At 40.6% G+C, this 20,574-nt stretch overlaps 1 protein-coding gene across 4 annotated transcripts in view; it reads left to right on the top strand.

Moving 5' to 3' along the window:
- The window catches only part of AMPD3 (adenosine monophosphate deaminase 3), a 36,180-nt gene extending 16,072 nt beyond the window's left edge, over positions 1-20,108 (top strand). For 3 of the 4 annotated variants that reach the window (XM_037402007.1, XM_037402004.1, XM_037402005.1), the window contains exons 7-15: positions 6,105-6,299; positions 6,545-6,676; positions 7,546-7,709; positions 8,870-8,996; positions 9,830-9,993; positions 12,039-12,159; positions 14,118-14,291; positions 15,412-15,522; positions 16,435-20,108. In XM_037402007.1, the coding sequence (XP_037257904.1) occupies positions 6,105-6,299; positions 6,545-6,676; positions 7,546-7,709; positions 8,870-8,996; positions 9,830-9,993; positions 12,039-12,159; positions 14,118-14,291; positions 15,412-15,522; positions 16,435-16,611 (1,365 nt within the window). In that variant the 3' untranslated portion in view covers positions 16,612-20,108. Of the gene's footprint in view, positions 1-6,104; positions 6,300-6,544; positions 6,677-7,545; positions 7,710-8,869; positions 8,997-9,829; positions 9,994-12,038; positions 12,160-14,117; positions 14,292-14,517; positions 14,602-15,411; positions 15,523-16,434 lie in introns of those variants that run through there. The other variant, XM_037402006.1, reaches the window with a different exon arrangement.
- The last annotated feature ends 466 nt before the right edge of the window (positions 20,109-20,574 follow it).

The raw sequence follows: 20,574 nt of genomic DNA on the forward strand, positions 1-20,574 counted from the left end.
GATCCCGCCCCTCTGCTCTGCCCTGGTGAGGCCGCACCTGGGGTGCCGTGTCCAGTGCTGGGCTCCCCAGTTCAGGAGAGACGGGGAACTGCTGGAGAGGGGCCGGTGGAGGGCGGAGAAGATGATGAGGGCACTGGAGCATCTCCCTGATGAGGAAGGGCTGAGGGAGCTTCAGCCTGCAGAAGAGAAGGCTGAGGGGGATCTTATGGGTGTCTACAAATATCTCAGGGGCGAGAGTCAAGAGGACCGGGCCAGACTCTTCTCAGAGGTGCCCCGCGACAGGACAAGGGGCAACGGGCACAAACCGCAACACAGGAAGTTCCTTCTGAGTATGAGGAAGAACTGGAGAGGCTGTGGAGTCTCCTTCTCTGGAGACATCCAAAACTCGCCTGGACACAATTCTGTGCAGCCTGCTCTAGGTGCACCTGCTTTAGCAGGGGGTTGGATCTCCAGAGGTCCCCTCCAACCCTGCCCATGGTGCAATCCTGTGAATCATTATAATGCAAAAATTCTATAGCGACCACATAAAAGAAAGCTTTTCCTCTGTTCTTTCTTTTAGTAATCAAAAGAACAGGAAGATAAATTTCTTTGTCTTCATAGCAGTGTGTTTCTGTATTCATGTGAGTACAAACATTATAGGGCTTGATTCCATGCAATTTGCAATGCGTACAGCCAAACAAGAAGCTGGAGACACAGGGATTTGCATCTCCTGTCTCCCTTGTTCTGGATGGCCTGAGTATGAATTAGAAAAGCTCCTGAGGGGCTCAGCCCAGCTCTAGGGATTATTTTGGCTGCCAGGTACATTACTGTGCTACCCTAGGGCAGAGTATTTTGTGTCTTTTGCCTCTCATGCCTGTTACAGGGCTGCAAGGAAAGAATCAAGCTCATTGTATAAAGCTGTTGCATCCTGTCTGAAAAGCTAATGCAGTATGAATGTATCAGTAAGCAGGGAATCTAGCAGTGGGATGTGGAATGATTTCCCATCAATCCAGCACTGAAGTAAAGACTGCAGAGGATTCAGTGTCAAGTTCATGAAGCCCATAGCCGTTGGGGTGGAAGTATTTATGAGTTAAAGTGAATGTGTTTAGAAAACCAGGTGGCTTGCAGCTGTGGATACTACTAATCTATGCACTGGAAGAGTTCAGTATCATTACAAGGGCTACCCTTGGCATTTGTTTTTGCTGTATTTATCACTGTGAATGTAGAGCATATGCCCAATTCGCTGCAGTGCTCTATTTCTGATGCACACAGATAAGCATCCATAAAATAGAGCAGAAATGGATTTTTTTGGAGATTTGAGAGACAATGGAAGGAAAGAGAAGTAGTGCGGGAAGATGAGGGAGGCAGAGTGGTTTAGGGAGGTGGGTGCTGGTGAGACACGATTTGGAGGGCAGCTTCTTCAGGCTGTAAGTTGTACACAGGTGTAGCCGTCTTGACTGAGAAGTACAAGCATTTAATCTGCAGAGCCTGCAGACAGAATGGCGTAGGTGGGCAGGTCAGTAAGGAAAGGAACAGGCGAGCCTGAACTGAGATGTGGAGGAAGCCTAAGTTGGCTTCGTTACATGGAGAATTGCTCAGCGAATTCTACAGTCCTTTAATGGCAAGAAAAGTGATGTCCATCATTGCTTGAGTGAGATGATGGAATTAAGAGAACTAAGGAAACCTTTGCGTTAATAATTCTTTTTATTTGTTAAAAAGGTGAGTTTGCTGAGGGCACGTTATGTGTTCCAGCACAGGTTTCTGACAGTAGTCGTATTTCTTCTTTTCATTGACGATTAATGTGACCTTGAGTAAAAGGTTTCCTCCTGGGGGGAGGGGAGAATAAGAACTGATCAGGAAGTTTGGCTAAGGATGTGCAGCTGAGGGTTTTTTCTGCTAAAGGGAAATTAGGCTGGAGTGGCAGTCTAACAATTTTGTAAATGCAAGCAGAATGTTTGCAAATAGAAGGAAAATGACTTTGTGGTAGGGGCTTGTTACTCATAGCCCAGAAAAGCCTCAGCTTACTTCATGTACTGTATGAAGAACAAAATCATAGCAGCTTCAAATGTGACTGGTTTTGTCTTATTTTGGAGGAGGGAGAAGGCAAAGGGGGCATTTGTCACCCTTACATGAACTCAGTCTATTCAGATTATTTTAGTAGATGCCTTTCATAATAAATAACAATGAAATTAGTAACAATTTCTTAGCATAACATTTCAAATAAAAATAATAATAAAAAATATCCCTAACCAAATCAGACCATATAAGCTATGTCTTAGGATTCTGTGTTTAGATGCTTCATTTAGATAGGCTTGCACCCTGAATTGTGAAATGCACAAAAGCATACACACCAATTATGTCCTAGGGTAGGTCAAAGCTCAAGTCATTAAAACTTTCCATGAAGTTGCATTGCTTCTGAAAAACAATGAAGAAAAAGCTGTGTGATACTCCGTAAGACTTCTGTTGTTACTGAATTTGCTGCTTACCTAAAGTTTAGAATATACTAGGTAGTTTAAAAATGTAGCCAAAGTACCACATATTTACTGGTAAAAGCATGAAAGAGACTCCAGAAAAGCCTTTTTACTCCTGGGAAAAAAATACATTCAGGGAGAAGGATGAGGGAAAATTAAAAAAAATTAAAAAAAAAAAAAAAAAAAAGGAAAATCTTGGTTCTTGGAGAATAAGCCTGGTGTGGCTAGCTCAGCTACAGAGCTGTGTGTGATATGCTTGCAGGGACAGCAGAAGATCTGACAGGAGCTTATTGAATTGGAGAGGCATATTTGAGGTAATTATTTCTCAAAGGCAAGCCAGACTTTAAAAGAAATGCAGTTAGTACTGTGTCATGTGATCCTTGCATACAAAAGAAACAAAATGTCTCCTTGCTTTCTGTCCTTGCCCTCCTAACAATAGTGAATTCATGTTGATTTAAATAAAGAGGAAGTGTTTTGGTTCAGTTTGGTTTTTTTCAGGACTCATTAATTCCAGTAGCTGAGCCACCACTGGAAATAGTGCATTCTGAAATGCAATAAACGACATTTACTCAGGTTCCCTACACCTGTTACTGTATGCCTATGACTTGCTTTTCCTGAATGTTTAGAGTTTATAGGGCATCCATTAACTGTTATTTCACTCTTCTATATAAGGTGACTAAGCCTTGTAGTTAGTAGTATTTCACTGGTCCGGGAAGAGTTGAAACTATTTGTTTCTAAAACAGATTATTAACCTGAGTAAGCATATATATGTGTAATGCACTTGGGTTCAAACGTCTATACAAGTACTCTGAGGAGTATAATAATATATTAAGTAGAGCTATTTTTACTATTTTGGACACAGCATTGTTTACTGTGCATTAGTAATGAACTTCATGTTGTGTGCTTTGAGATAGTAATATGTTTCTTGCTTTTTCATTTAGCTTTAAAGTGTCTAGCATATTCAAACAAGGCAGTGATTAACAATGCAATGTTAATGTTTAGGATTCAGTTTATATCCTAGTCTTTGGTAATGCTATTAATGTTCACGTGGAGATAGATTTACTCGTAGAAGGCTGCAACAACTTCTGTATTGATAAGCTGCAAATTGAATGACTACTCGTGCCAAGTAAAACAGTGGCATTTCTGTGGACTGTGTGTCGTAACATAAGCTGAGGTTTAGATTGCAGAAGTATGGCTGTTACTTACTCAGACGTTCCGTAATCTGTTTCCTACTGATTCCTAAAAGCAGATCAGGATGTCAGCTACTTCTGTTGGTGGAATCTGAAAGCTGCAGACACAGTCACTACACAAAGGGTGCACTGGTCTCACGTTGTGCATGTCCGTGTTTGCAGTTTCCTGGACAGAAGAGTCCTGGATGAGAGTCCCTGCAGAGCTGTAGGTTCCATGACTCCTTATAGCTGGTTTATCTGAGAATCCCTTCTAATGTGACTTCCCACATACAGGCTATGCGGCTCTTGTTGGGAGCATATCCCTGGGAACACTAGTTATTTGTGTTTTAAAAAGCACATGGTGCAGCGGGTTCAAACTGCTCCAGTGTAGTAAGTATCTTTAGGAACTTGTACCAATGTCAGCATCCACCTTTGGTTCTTGTTACATCATTGCCCGTGAGATTGAAAAGCCATCTTTCTGCCTCGTGGTCTCTTTTGAATGTGCAAGTACCTGCATACAGTTGATGAAGTTAACTCTCCAAATGCATCCTGAAAGCCAAAAAAAGTTTCATTTTTACAGTCATGTGCCAATGTGGGTTTTCCAGCTCTTATTTCCCTTTGTGAGATTTCTTGGGAATGTTGTCAGTATTCAGGGTTTTTTTAAACCTTTGAATGTAGACAGCAAAACTGGATGCGTTCCGACAGCTGTATTACCAGTGTTGTGCAGAAGCAAGATTATTTTTTATTTCTTCTTTGAACCTCCTTTCTTACTGTGTATGAGGCGTTAGAGTAACCATTTCCACTAGTTTCACATAAGACTTTGTGGTAATGTGTTACTTGTAATGATTCCAAACCATCTCTTACCAATATGTAGGACAGTGGTGCTTTTTAGACTTACCTGAACAATCCTGCCCTTGTGATGCATCATCTTGAAACTTGTATTACAAACTGCCTTGCTTCCTGCTCCTTCTGCAGAACCGTCTGCGGTAAGATTTGTCTCTAGCACCAGGCAGATGTTAGAATGAGTGAAAGCTGGGATTGCTTCTGACCACATCCCAGCGCTCATGGCCCTCTGTCCAGGCAGGGCCTGGGCTGGAGGGAATGGGAAGGTCAGCAGACGGGTCGCAGCACTGTGGCTCCTGGGTGAGCTGAACTGCTGCTGCTAGGGCTTGGCAGGCAATTTCAGAGTCTTGTCAAGCTGTCCCTAGGGCCATTGTGTGTCAGCTGTGAAATCTAATCAGTGGTTTGGTTTGTTCTGGTTTTAAACTGATAGGAGCTTGTCGGTAATTTAATTGTTTTGCCTCGGACATAGATTAGCCTGTTCTGTTGTTCAATCAGAATTTCTCAAGGAAGTTCAAAGCAAACGGACCCTGGAGCAGCAGCTCTGCTGCTCCACACACTGGATATTCCTGTGCCGTTGGATTCCTGAAGGCCATTATCCTGGCGAAGGCTTGTTCTTCCCTTTCAGGTACTGCGTCCTTAGGAACTACAATTAGTATTACCTGCCTTTTCAAACAAGAAGAAATTGGTGAATATACCTGGTTTTCTTCTATTCTTTCTCAGTGTAGTTAATAAACCTTTGACTGCAGGGAGCCACAACTGATTTGTTATGCTTACCTGCTGGAGGCGCATAAGGAATTACACACGCTGAAGGGAAAACTTAAATCCACAAACCAACCTCCAAATCTCATTGGGTGTTTCTCTGGATTGTGTTCTAATATAGGCTGCTCAAATAGCAGTGCAAGCTTCTGAGCAAAAGAAAAGCATACCTATGGAAACTATTGGCTTCTTGTCAATTTTTTTTTTAAAATGGGACTTCAACAAAAACCTGAAGGAGTGCTCTCAGCCCTGCTGTGAAGCTTGCACCTCCCTTGGTGTGTGAAGAGATCTGAAAAAACTGAAAAATCTGTCAGCATCATGAGTTGCTGTATTATAATTAAACTTGGAAAAAATAGTGACAAAATCTCTCACGTGTACATTTTGCAGTTCTGGTGACCTAAGATGTTTCATGTGGTTGAAATACAAAACCGAATTATGCTTTTGGAAATGGCTGAGAATTTCAGGTCCTTTCAGTGAGAGAGGATGGTTATAACTACAGTCTATAACTGGAAAGACATCATCGATTCATGGATGGAATAAAAGGATACTGAAGGATCAGAGTGTCCTTTGAGAAAGTATCAAATTTAATCTGAACCCCGGTTCTGTGATTGGCACTTACAATGCATCTTAACTTTTTGAAAATATTCTTATTTAAATAGGAAACTATTAATTGAGGGCTATTTTATTTATAGTTCTGCTTATTGAATAAGTCCTCCAAAACCAAAATCTTACAGTTCTGAAATATTTTGACTTGCTTAGGTACTAATCCATTTGTTACTTAAGGAATATTTTAGAAGGCTTCAGTCATTGTTGTCACTGACATAGATACTCGCTAATTTAAGTTTATGTATATGGATGATGATCATGAATAACCTTTTGATTTCAGGTTGATACTCATATCCATGCTGCTGCTTGCATGAACCAGAAACACTTACTGAGGTTTATTAAGCACACCTATCAAACGGAGCCTGACAGGATTGTTGCAGAGAAAAAAGGCAAGAAAATGACTTTAAAGCAAGTCTTCGAAAGCCTTCACATGGACCCTTACGACCTCACTGTAGACTCTTTAGATGTCCATGCAGTAAGTCTATTAAAGTGGCAGATAAACAAGAAAAAGCTAAGTTTTCTAAGTGTGAAATTCTGGTTTCTACATCTTTTGCTTGATAACTTATTAAATCATAATTTGAACTCATGCATTACTTTGCATGTTTAAAGTAAGTTAGCCTAGGCTTTTTCTTTCCCGTGCCTTTTATTGTTAGGCAGTGTAATTTATAAACTGTCGTGTGTACTTAAGACAGTGGTTATTTGGGTTTTTTCCTCCTCCAGGGTCGTCAAACATTTCATCGATTTGACAAATTCAATTCCAAGTACAATCCAGTTGGTGCCAGTGAGCTGAGGGACTTGTATTTGAAAACTGAGAACTACATTGGTGGAGAATATTTTGCTCGTATGGTCAAGGTAATTAAGTTTCAAGCTTTTCCAGCTGTAGAAAAATGAAGGTTTGTAAAAGATCTGTGACGTTGTAATTGTACCTAGAACTAACACTGTGGTTAAGTGATTCCGAGTATTGGGCTTACTCTAGCAGCTGATCACAGAAAGAGCTCTTCTAAGTCAGCCACTGCTGCTTTCTAAATAATTTTATGAATTAGAAACTCAAGCACATAGCCTGTGTAGGAGTTCAAAGCAGAGTTCTGTGCAGTTTCAAACTAATGGAGAGCAGCCAAGGGTCAGTTTACTGGCTTAGTATCTTGTTAGGATGTAGTTGGATAGTAGTAGCTGCTAGGGAAGGAGGAGCTAGGGAAGCACCTCTGCATAAATCTAGATCTGCACATGCATGCACAGGCTTCAAATTAATTTCTTACAATAAAAGGATTAGTAGTTTTCATGAACTAGATGTCAGTGCTCCTTAAATGTACAGAAGCGCTTGTCTAAAATCAATAGTCTTAAAATTGCTTACTACCATGGATTCTGGGTCACACTCTGCATTGGTCTGCATATTTTATGTAGTCGTTTACTACAGTTTAAATAGTATAATTCTCATGTACCGGTTTTAAACATCGGTCTTGCAAAGGTGTTAGTAATTAACTGCACAAGAATATTGTCCTCTAAATCTAGGTGTTACAGTTAGATATACTCATATCTGAGATAGCTTGCTAGTAGAATATTTAGATGCCTAAAATAAAAAAATAATAGACAAGAGATTCCCTTTACCTTTAAAGGATGACAATACAGTTATGTCTGGTCTGAGGAAAATACAATGATTATATTACTAGCTGTAAATGATCTTTAGTGTCCATATTAAAGCAAATATATTTATTACTTAATAGGAAGTAGCCCGTGAACTAGAAGAAAGTAAGTACCAGTATACAGAACCCCGCTTATCCATTTATGGACGGTCTCCAGATGAATGGCTGAACTTGGCAAAATGGTTCATTAAGCATAAAGTTTATTCCCCTAATATGCGCTGGATAATTCAGGTTCCCAGAATCTAGTAAGTAATCAGGAGCTCTTGGTAATTTTAATAGTTTGAAATCATACCGATGACTTGTTTTAATTTCTGATATTTTCTAGATGGTTTATGAGCTGTCCTGTAGTTGTACTTTATAAGTCACAGTCTGGGAATTTATTCTTGACCATTGCTGCAGTTTTCCTGACAGACTGGGAGGGGAAGACAGGAGATAGGGTTTGAATCTACTCTTTTTGAAGCTATTCAAAACTACTGTGAATCACTTGTAGTCTGAAGATACTAAACCTAAAAATTACAACTGGGTGAAGTTAAGCTGCGTTCAAAGTCAAGTTAAAATACAATTTAGTAATGACTATAAATGAACTCTTGAATTCCATAGAAGAGTAGAACATACTCTTTTTTTTCTTTACAAACAGTTTACAAACTGTTATCAAACTTCCTCAAGATAGTGACTAAAGGACAGTGAACTTGGAAACGCAACCCAGATTGCTGGTTTGAAGGTTAAAACAGTATCAGTTTTTCTTCGTTTTTAAGCATCCTTTGGGACTTTATTGAATGGTTCTTTGTTTCTAATGCTGTATACTGTAATACAGTCTCCCATGATAATTTTGTCATCCTCAATAGCTGAGCTTCATGTTTTCGCTGTCATGGTCACGTATATCCCCCAGAGTGAGTTTCTCATTAGGGAGAAAGTTTCTCTCCTTCAGTTTTTTACGTAGCAATTCCTTACTTACATAGTAGAGTCAACACTTTCAAAGTCATGTGAACATAACACACTGAAGTACTGTTCCTCTTTTCTGAGAGGCTCACTAAAGCGGAACATTCTACTTTCATTTGGAGCAGCTACAGCTTTGGAAAACAGAATCTTTCATGAGAGGTAATTCCTTATCTCCCTTATTAGTACTTGGATTGCTGTAAGGGAAGGGGTCACCATTCTTGAGATAGTGTCTCCATTTTTTGAGCAGTCGAGAGCTTCAGCAAAGCCTGGATGAGGTAGAGTGCCAGGCAGCACAGGCAACAGAGCACAGAGACCATCCCTGCCCTGACATAAACTTTTAATTTCTGAATCCTGGTAGAACTGAAGCTGTAGAAATAATACACAAATAATAGAAACTATGGAAGTGGAGAAGAAATAGAAACTGATTAAAGAATGATCACAACTGTGTATATTTTTTCCCCTTCAGTGACATATTTAGGTCAAAAAATATTCTGCCTAGTTTTGGGAAGATGTTGGAGAACATCTTCGTACCTTTGTTTGAAGCAACAATCAATCCCAAAGAGCACAAAGAATTGCACCTTTTCCTCAAATACGTAAGTGTGTTTGAATTTTCTGTCTTACCTGAAATGGATCCTCTCCTACTCATAAATTTTGTTTGTCCACAGCTGTTCCCAAACACTAAAAAAAGCTTCTTTCTCCATAGATTACTTGTATTATTGTTTTAAATCCCTTACATACAATTTAATAAAAGCCTGGATAAGGTTCTGTTGTCAGATAGTTGCCATATATTCCCTCAGAAACAGCTCAACAGCTATTTATTTGTCCTCTCACTAATCCTCTCTATAAAGAACGACCAAAAAATGCTCGCATGCTCTTGTGCAGAGGGAACATCGTAATCCAGGATGTGCACTTTGGGTTTGCCTCTGGGACTGGCCTCCAAAAAGGAGGCAACCAAAAGGCAGCACTGTGTAGATCCTGAAGGGACTCGGGAGAGGTGGGGACGTAGCTGCTGGGACATGATTAAGAGACATTTCTGACTATGCCCCCACTCAGAACTCTGAGGTTTCCTGGGAGCCTCTGGCCTCTTCAGCTGCTTTTCAAATAACAAAGCAGAAGAGTTTAAAAGATTATAATCTGGATCTGAGGGAGTCTTACAGGCCTGTGCCCTCCACAGCGGCCTGAAGGTGTTCATGCACCTAGGTCTCCTATTTGCCTCTGATCACAAAAATGGGAGAAACTTCCTTCAAGAAAACCCTTCATTCCTGCGGTTGGCATGGTGTCCCAGGAGGGCAGAGCAGCAGGACTGCTAGTATAAGGAGGGAAACCAAGAAGGAGGACTAGATGCTTTCCACAAGCGAGTCCTGAAGCAAGAGTAAGTAACACTGAAGTTTGCTTGCTGATTTCTGTGAATCTCTTCTCCCACCAGGTGACTGGTTTTGACAGTGTTGATGATGAATCCAAACATAGTGGCCATATGTTCTCTGACAAGAGCCTTAACCCTGACCTCTGGACCAGCGAGAAGAATCCCCCGTATAGCTATTATCTGTATTATATGTACGTGAACATCATGTTGCTAAACAACCTTAGGAGGTAAGTAGTCAATTTTCTCTTTCACAAGCTTCTAGAAAGAAAAATCAATAATCTTGGTCTTGGTCTAAGTCAAGTGTCTAGACTGGGTATCTTTTGAAGCAGTGGTTATCTTGCATTATTTTAAAGAGTCCAAGAGGCGTACATGAGTTATTTTGAAAATGCTAACAGCAAAATGAATTCAAATGAAATATTCAGAAATTGTAAAGACATCAGATTAATATCTTCGTTTGATATTTGTGTGTATTTTTTTTGTGTGAATTCCTTACACCTGAATATGTCAACCAAAGCAAAAGAAGAAATCCCACAAAATTAACTTGTGGATCTTTGCTTGGATTTACAGTGGATTTCCACATATAAGGTACCTCTTGGTAGCTTGCCATCTCCTGGTAATTTAAGAGATACAAAGTTACGCTGTGAAATACTGGTTTACGGACTGCTGCCGTTATCAAAGATAGACAAAGGAGGATATAATTACGAACTGCACATCTGACTAACTTAACTTTAGTGTGCTGCTTGACTCATTCAGTTTTACTACTTTTGAGACCAATGTCTAGGCAAGTAACACGGAGAGTAATGACACTGAATGTGAGGTCATGACTGTAAAAGCAGATTTTGGCATCAGGCTCAGTAAAGCCTGAAATTCAACTTGAGGTTATGTTCCCGACTTTGTGGCTGACTCACTGAGTGATCTGCACAGCTGACTCAGACTGAGGCACAGCGATGCTATCCATTCATATTACGGTCTCATCGCTTACCTTGCAAGGATTTGATTAATTATTATTTATAAACCATGTTGGGATTTTTTTAATAGGTGTACAGATTAGTCATTTTAACAGGTCTTATCCAAGTTAACGTGCAAAATGTTACTTCTCTCCCACTGCTACTCAAGCATTTCTTTCTCTACCACCCTATGTAATCAAAACTCAAAATAAAACCACCCACCTTAAATGACCTTGTACCTGCAACAAACAGGCCTAATGGAAAGGGCACACTGCAGCAGGTACCGAAGTCATCCCTTTCTCCTGACTTTCTTTACATTCTCTGTAGTATGTTTTGGGTTTTTTTTCTTTTCCAAAGACAGATTCTGTCAGAGCTTACGTATTTCTTTTTTTTACCTCAAGACCATTTCAACTACTGTTTGAAAATCTCCTTAGATAATCATTAAATGTTGTTTACAGCTAGGTGAGATAATGACATAATTCATCAATGAGTCAGTAAAACTGTTCACCCTCTTAAACAGACTGAGTGTTTGAGGCACATCCATTACAACATTGTTTTATACTTCTGGTAGCATTAGCAAAGCCAGCGAGGACGGATTGCATCCTTGCATCCATTTGCATGAGAAATAGTACTAAACATCCATCCTAGAACCTCCTTATACTCTAGCAGTCCTTGTTAAATTCTTTGAACATCTTCAAATACTTATGGGTCATTTGTCTGCACTGAATAACAGTGTCCATTATAACCCAAAACCCAGCATAATTTTTAATATAGATGATTTAAAAAGTAATACTAGAAATTACAGTGTGAAGTCTAGTGTAATGACTTCCACCCCTAGATCCTCTCTGTGCTGCCGAGGGTGTGGGTTTATGCAGAGGTTAACCTGGTGAGATGGCAGGTTATCACACGGGGTAGAGTTAGCTAACTCTCGGCAGTGTGCTTCCACTTCTTCCTGCACTTTGAATCTAGGAATGATGCAGCCGCAGGCTGCCTCAGTTCACTCAGCTTGCCATCTGCCAGTTCCCTCAACTGGAATCAGTTCAGTAACTGTTCACCCAGAAGCTCAACAATTGCTAAACAAGATGTAAGTAGGGAAGGAAAGAAGGAAGGAACAAGTATGTCAGGTGGTGGAAGGGGCTTGACTAGAGGGACCCTTCTGATAGCAGCCCACAGGTAGGCCTGATTAGATGTCACGTCAAACTGTATGAGAAAATGTAACTTTAATTTTTTTTTTCTTCAAATTCCCATATAGATGATAATTACATACAGAACAGATGAAGAATGGTGCATTTTTTGTTAGTGGAACTTGTTTTTAATTTCCTCAGGGAAAGAGGCATGTGTACTTTCCTGTTTCGACCTCACTGTGGAGAAGCTGGGTCTATCACACACCTTGTGTCAGCCTTTCTGACAGCAGACAACATTTCTCACGGATTGCTCTTGAAGAAGGTACTGCTTGGTTGCTCACCTGAACTAACTACTCACTGCTTAGACATCAGTCACTAGTTCAAACAGCAGTCCCCGAATGGACTTCATCTGGGCAACCCAAAACTAATTTTCTTAGCAGGCCACACGTAACTCTTCGCTTTGATCTGAACCCCTCTGTGGAGTGGTGTGCTCAGCTCTGAGGCACCCAGCATAAGGACATGGACCTTGTTGGAGTGAGTCCAGACAAGGCCATGAAGGTGACCAGAGGGCTGGAGCAGCTCTCCCACGAAGACGGGCTGGGGGAGCTGGCGTTGTTCAGCCTGGAGAGGAGAAGGCTCCAGGGAGACCTTACAGCCGCCTTCCAGCACCTAAAGGGGCCTCCAAGAAAGCTGGAGAGGGACTTTTTACAAGGGCATGAGTGATAGGACAAGGGGGAATGGCTTTAAGCTGAAAGGGGGCAGGTTTAGATTAGGGATTAGGAAGAAATTCTTCACTGTGAGGGCGGCGAGACACTGGGACAGGCTGCCCAGAGCAGCTGTGGGTGCCCCATCCCTGGCAGTGTCCAAGGCCAGGCTGGACGGGGCTGGGGGCAACCTGGGCTGGTGGGAGGGGTCCCTGCCCATGGCAGGGGGTTGGGACTAGGTGATCTTGAAGGTCCCTTCCAACCCAAACCATTCTCATTTAAGCTACAGAAACAGAAAGCTTGTCCTAAGTGAATATTTTAAAGCTCTGTCTTTTTAGGGAAGGTAAATGTTCAGATATGTCAAAGACTTGGTGGCACCTGGGTTTGGTTACTCCAAGCAGAGCTAAAATTGCGTGGAGAAAACTGCTTAGACCTGTTTCTGGTCCCTGGTTTAGGTCCCAGAAGAATTTAAGGAAAGCTCTAGTCTCTTCTTTATAGGGACATTATAGGGTCATTTTCTCTGACTGGCATCCCTGTACTTCAGGGTTCATTCAGAAGTTCATTAAGGTTTTGATTATTTATATCTAACTGGGATCACTTGATCAAGAAATTTAACATAGCTGTATAGCACAGTGATACTTTATATACAACTTCATTGTTATGACAGGACAAACGTTATCATTCCTGACTTATCAGTTAATAAAAACCGTAACACAACTCATCCCCAGGCCAGTTTTGTAATTAAAATAATTGGTCAGTGGGTGGCAGACTTGCACTGAGTTTATTGTAACTTTCTGGCAAGTGGTGTCTTCTAAGCTGGATTTTCTGGTTAATGCTGGAAAAATCTCTCTGTATGTTTCAACATATCCAAGAACAAAGAAAAAATCTGCCTAATATCATGTCTGATGTTATGCTCAGAACCAGTAATTCCTAAAATTAGACCCTGAAAGAGGAGTAGTAAGGCTGTATGTGACCAAAGCATTCTCCTCGTCGCTCTGTCCCGTTTAGCCTGGTGCCATAACCTGGCATAGCAGATAATAGTAAAGGCACTTGTTAGGGTCACAGGTTGGTTAAGCCAAAAATAGTAATAAAGATGAGGTGACCACAGATTATTTATATCATGTGCAACAGCAGCACATGACTTCTAATAAATTAACACTTATTCTGCTCCTAAGACTTACCTATTGGACTGCAGTTTTGAAAAGAAGAAATTGCCTAGTAGTCCTTACCCATCTGTTATTGGTGACTTTCAGGTTTTGGGGACAGGTATGCAGTTAGTATCAAATACAGTGCCCTTAATAATCATACATACTTAATAATCTACAGTAATTGTTAGTCACCAATTTTTAAAAAAGATGACATTTATGTTAAAGAATGTAAATTATTTTTGTAAAGATCAGTAACATTTAAAATTCAGACTTTCAAGTGTTTTCTAAAGAAGTGAGAGTTTAGTGTCAAGCTAATTTTTTTGGTCTTAGTCCTCCCTCTGTAATGCCGTTTCCATTTTATCCAAGGGAAATCCTTTTTTTCATTATGCCATAGTACCGTTAAATGCTGACTGTGCTTTGTTTTGCAGAGTCCTGTCCTCCAGTATCTTTATTATCTTGCACAAATACCCATTGCTATGTCTCCACTTAGTAACAACAGCCTGTTCCTCGAGTACTCGAAAAATCCACTACGGGAATTTCTACACAAGGGACTTCACGTCTCCCTCTCCACAGATGACCCTATGCAGTTTCATTATACAAAGGTAGGAATTGCAAAAAGCGCTTTTCTGTGCATTTGGCAACAGTACCACATAGGCCCAGAATGACCCGAAAGCTATTTTGTATTGTTGCTTAGGCTATAAATTTTCATTTCTTTCAGTCACTTCATTCATTACTACTCTTCATTCTCAGTCTGCTACTCACTGTTAGGTTTCAGGGGGAAATGTCTGATTTCCTAATTGTGTTTCTTTTGTACTCTTGCCTCTCCAGTGTTGGCTGTTGAAGTATAGAATGAAGGATGAGGCTGAAGGGAGGTTTGAGCCTTCATAAACAATCCTCTAGAGTGCCAGGAAAGTCCAGTTTCCTTACTAATAAATCTGGGGAAGTACATCACAAAAACACGATGCAGAATCTCGGAAGATGACGTATGAGCTGTTTGCTCAGTGAACTGAAACTGATTCTTGCCCTTGGGTGGCCTGGCAGGACAGAAGTGCCTGGCCACTGCTCTGGATGCCCTGGTTTTGTGGTTGGCACTGACCCGAGTCATGCTGTGCCTTGAGAGTGGCCTGTGTGCTGCTCACTTGTCAGTGTCCTGAGGACAAGCTGAGCTCTGGTGTGCTTCACCCAGGCTGGCTTCTGGCCTGTGACACATCTCTGCTGGAAAAGCCAGAGCTTCTGTGGGGGCTTTCTGCATGACGTAACACAGTGCCAGCAGGGTTACACGTAGTGTGGAAGATCCTCAGCTGTGAGCCCACTAGAGTCAGACCCAGCCTTCTCATGTGGAAGGTCAGAACTGAGAAATTGCCCTGCTATCTCTCTACGTACTATTCATTACAGATTTACTAGATCCTCCGAGGTGTTTATATACCCTGGGATCTCATTTGAAACCGTCTAAGAAATGTTTCTAAGGATCTGGACTGCAGGCTGCAATTTCTTAGACTAAGAGAACTGGATACCCAGTGCCTGTTAATTATTTAACAGTTGCCCTTGGGAAATTTGAAATAAACAATTCTGCTACTAATTGTGATGTTAAAGTCCTAAACTTCTAATTTTTCACAGCTATCTAAAGAGCATGTAGAAATTCCTTGATTTGTAATGAGTACGTATCCTCATTCACATCTTATTTATGTGTAATTTAATATTAAACATATTTTGGTGATACAGGAAGCTCTCATGGAAGAATATGCGATTGCAGCCCAGGTGTGGAAACTAAGTACCTGTGACTTATGCGAGATAGCAAGAAACAGCGTACTGCAGAGTGGATTGTCAGATAAGGTAATTGTGGCTAAAAAAAATCTTATTTTGTGAATATTAGGGCAAATCAGAACTGACAAGTCAGCAGTCTGAAAATTAAATAGTAGATTCTTATGTATTTGTGTACATCCGTGTCCTCTTTTCTGAAATATTTGCTAACTATCTGCTATGCAGTCTTACATTAAAAAAATATTAACGTTACATTTTTCCTCATTAGCTTTGTTTTGGAATTCCCCAAACCTGCAGAGACCAGGTGCCTGTCTCTGCTCAGTTCTGCCTCCAGTCCCAAAACTTTGTGTGATGTCTTGCGTTGAGTAAAAACAACCTGTGTGTCATAAGCAAGACACTTTTTTGCTTAGAAGGGAATAATGGGGAAAATATTGTGGTTTAGATAGGCAGTCAGGTTAGATTAGATTCCCTTTTGCCTTTAAAATTTTATACATCCATGGCTTTCTCTAGGAGTTCAGAGCATCCTCTCTTCTATGTCACTTTCAAACATTCCTGGCAGGGAGCTGGCATGTGAAGGGTCTTTAGAAATACATGCTGTTGTTCCTTCCGCTATTCTCTAGCGTCAAGTACTAATTTTCCTCTTGTGCAGTATTTAACTAATAAAAGAACCCTAAGCCTCTTTTTGTACCCTTCACATGAAAGATGCAGTAGTGAAGACCGAATGCTAGGACAAAGGGTTTGAGCAAGTCAGACCGGGCATACTGCTGGGTATATATAATAATAAATTCTTAGTAAAGAATTCTTATATATAAACTTTGGCCTTCAAATCTCCCAAACTGGTTAAGACTCTGAGGTAAATTGCAATGGCCAGCTGGCTGAAGCTGCACTGGTTTTTACTTGCACTGGAGTCATTCAACGAATAAATGCTCAGTTACGCAGTAAATCAGAGCAGTTGAACTGACCTCTTCCTATTCATGTTCACAGGAGAAACAGAAATTCTTAGGGGTGAATTATTGTAAAGAAGGGCCTGAGGGAAACGACATTCGAAAGACAAATGTTGCACAGATCCGGATGGCCTTCAGGTATGAGACACTGTGCAATGAACTTAGTTTCCTGTCTGATGCTATGAGAACAGAAGAGATTTCTACTCTGTCAAAGTAGTTACAAACTTGAAGAAACCAAAACATTTCACTCTGAAGCAGGATAAGATGCTAATTAACATGGAATCATCCATCTTTGATGCTACCAAGATGTAACAGTACAGAGAAAACCAGAGTATCTACGGGAGGTAAACAGCACTTGCTGTCATCTTTTACTGCATTATTCTCACTGCAAAAGTTTCAGTTCCTACAAACATTAAGCTTTGTAAGATTGCTGTAAATATTAAATGCAAACTCAGAATCATGTAATCTTTGTTTCATACTGTCTTAACTGTGTGCTATATTGTAACCTGGAAAAAAACCAGAGAATATTCATAGCATCTGTGATCTGCACCTTAGAATGCTGCAGATGCCGATAGTACACACGCACCTCTTTCTGTCCTGCTAGTCTCAGTAGCAATCATGGCATTTAGCACTTGCAAGGCGAATCCTTCATTCATTAGCCGTTTGTATGGGGTGCATAATTGTGAGGCTGCCCTTTCATTCTGGAAGGTGTTTAGACACAGTTTTTATCGTGCCATTTCAACAGTTACACTGGAAAACAAGAAAAACCAAAATCTGGTAGTTTTGTTTAATGACTAATGAATTACTTCCTGTTGTCATGTAGGATGTCTATGAAGAACAGCAGATTAATGCTTTTTAATCCAGGAAGTAGAAAATGTGGTGTCAAAATCATCACTATTGTACATTGTAATAACGAGTCTAATATTGCAAAAACTTTGCCTTGAAAGTTGAGAACACTTTTCTATTGCTTTGTAATAGGAATATGTGGATATGCCAGTTCAAATTACTTAGAAATTTATGCAGATAGTTTTAGTTGCATGTAAAGAGAAATTTTTTACTTGAACAAAGAAGTGTTCTTATGAATCAGCGGTAGAAATGCCAGACCTGGGTTCTGGTCCTACTTCTGGCATCTTTTTACACGTTTGTGTTAGTTTATATTTTAGTTGAATGAGAAGTCGAACTGTCTATTTATATAGAACCAGCCCACTTGAAATATGTAATTTCAAATCATGTTATGTTAAACTTCTTATTTATGATGGAGTGGCTAGTAAAATATGGCTACTGGAGTATTTATCACTTTCAACCTTTCTTCTATTTGCTCATCCTTCTTCAGCCACAGTACTAGCCCTCTGGAAAGTATTAAAGGCAATAACATGATAGCATCTATGCACCGTAGAAGCTGCATGTAGTTTCATACCAAAAAGGTATGTTGATGCCTGTAAGTCCAACGTTATGCTACTTCATTTGAAGGCCTCTAGTCCCTAAGCGAGGATCTTGAGCCTATAGTTAAGAGACCCGGGTATTGTGTACACAGGGAGGTTTGGCACCTTAGAACAGGAATTCAGAATTAATGCATTAAAAGCAAATAATGAATAGTAGGTGATCAAGCCTCACTAGACTTCGAACCTGAATGTTTTACCGTATCAGACATCTTGTGCCACTTGTCTTCTGGGGCGCAGGCACCTGCATCCTTCCTTTCAAGAGCTGATCAGGTCAGTCTCTCCCTTGTAAATGCAGCCAGTAGCAGTGGTGACATCACCAGTACCAAACAACTCGTTAATGGCATAACTGTATATAGACACCGAAGACACAGTCTCTCCTCAGGCTGCAGCAGTTCAAAGCAGTACCTACAAGGACGCTTTTTTAAATGTACCTGCTATCCGGAATGGTGATTGCAGGGAAATGGCACCAAAGTAAGGGAAGGAGGAATTCCTTATCACCTCCTATAGCTGCATAGCCCTGTAGGAGAGATTACACCTAAAGACCCTTAGGAAACAGCCTGGCCATAAGGCAGCTCCGAGAGAGACCAGAGACATGGGAGCAGAGTTCTGGCCATGCAGTGACCACTGCCGTTAGCCAGTGTCACCCAGAGGGAAGTGCAGTGATTGCAGATTTTCTTCCTCCAAAGGATGGTCACAGACAGGCGGGGCGAGCCTTGACTGTAGCTCTTCCACGACCCAGCCTAGGGCCTGCTGTGTGCAGCTAGTGCCACGCTTTGTATTGCTTGTGCAGCTAAGAAGTGTGTGAAACAGTGCTGCTACCCTGCTCAACTGTGTGACAATAAAACTGTCCCAAGTTCTTAGTCAGCACTGCCTGTCGGCCTCTGTTAAAAAATCTTAGCAGCCTGTACAGTGCATTATCAGCGTTGATGAGTGCAGTGTTCTTAGGATTTTCTTAAGAAATCTGAAAACAGCGGTTCAATCATTTTAGCTGCATAAACTGTCTTGTTTTCGTTACAACTTAATAATAAATTATCAACATAACATTATTTACCTGAGAAAAGCATCTGCATCTAGGCTAAACAAGCAACATGCTTGGTTTGAAGAATTTAAATTGTAAGTAGTTTCATCTGATAAACATTGCTTTACTTGGGTTGCTTCACCTGAGATTGCTACTAGTGCTGCTTTTGTTGTCACTTGATTTCTTACTTAGTTTTCTTAATATTATACTGAATTTGTATATGTTTTAATACCTTTTCAGCTTTCCTTACCTCAAACAATCAGGTTTTAACATGTCTGCAGCTCTTACTAAAGAAAAACAAAACTGGATATGAATATTACGAATTTTCATATGAAAATGAATGGATATGAATTAATAGACAGCAATCGGAATTTCAAAAATAATAACGATGACACGCCAGTGGCTATGACCACAAGTTCTGCTTTCTGTGCTTCCTTGTGTGCTGCTTTTAAGGATAAATCGAGCTAGTTGTGTTATATTTAGGGAAACAAACCATCCTTTCAAGCTTCCACTATATCATCTGTTTTAGTCATCTTTTAGTTAGGCAAACGTTACTGATTCTCAAGTTCAGTTCTTCAGCTTCTTTTTAAAAAGCTGCACTTTAATTCTGGCGTACGGCTGCTCAAAGCAACCTTGCAGACTTGGGGTATGTACATAACGGAGGCAGATCCAGCATGAACGCTGCTGTACACATCTACTCAAATGCAACACAGGGCAGTTGCTAATTCCGCCCCCCTGACGGGGTTCAGTTCAAACCTGGTTTTACTCAGGCAGAGGGGGACTGGAACATCACTGCAGCTGGTGACAGGGGTGGGTGTTGCTTCAGAAAGGAAGAATATCCTGTTTTCTCAGCATGTCATTGGTGTTAAGGTTCAAGTGTTATTCAAGACCTCCTTAAATCTGCTAGCTCCGAGCATTTTATACTTTCACCTAAAATGGTTAATTATGATTATTTGATGTTTACAACATAACTAAACAATTTCTAGCGATGCTCTTCCATTCCGTTATGTTACTTTAGCAAACTCAAGGCATTTGCTTTGCCACTGGATAATGCAGAGCTACTTTATCTTCTCATATAATTGTTCTTTACTTGTGGCTAACCCTTCTGTTCCGTTTGCCTAGTTTAAGTCTGAAAAAGCTGGGTCAGGGGAGGAATGTCTGTAAAAACTTTTTTCTCTCTGTGCCTGGATTAAATGATGTTTATCTTTTGCCTCTTGTGGAAGCATTAAACATTAATAAATAAATTATAAAAGACTATGGTTAGGGTTTTTGTGTGTGTATACCTCTCACTAAAATTGTAGCTGCACAAAATCTCTGCATTTCAGTCAAACTGAAAAACCTATGCAATTACACTGTTAGCAGTATAGAAGACTAAACTGAAATTAAGGACTACTACAGCATGAAAAGTGAAAGAAAACAACCATTGAAGATAGAGAAGCGGCAATATTTAGGAGAAGGAGCTAAAAGCTTAGCTGACTTAAAGCAGCTTAGTGTTACTGAAAACCAGCGGTTTGGTTTGTGCCAAGGGAAGACCTGCCACCAAGTCCTGAAGTGAAACTATTGCAGGGTTGCCCCCACTGGCTCTCCATGCCCTGGTTCCCTGCTCATCCAAACTGGGCATCAGGGCAGGGCACGCGGCACCTCTTCCTGATCCCCAGGCCTCATCTTGACATGAAACAGAGTCAAACCACCTGAATTTGGGAGGAGGAAAGCAGTTCCA

This window comes from Falco rusticolus, chromosome 10, assembly GCF_015220075.1.
Source record: "Falco rusticolus isolate bFalRus1 chromosome 10, bFalRus1.pri, whole genome shotgun sequence".
NCBI classification, from domain to species: Eukaryota; Metazoa; Chordata; class Aves; order Falconiformes; family Falconidae; genus Falco; species Falco rusticolus.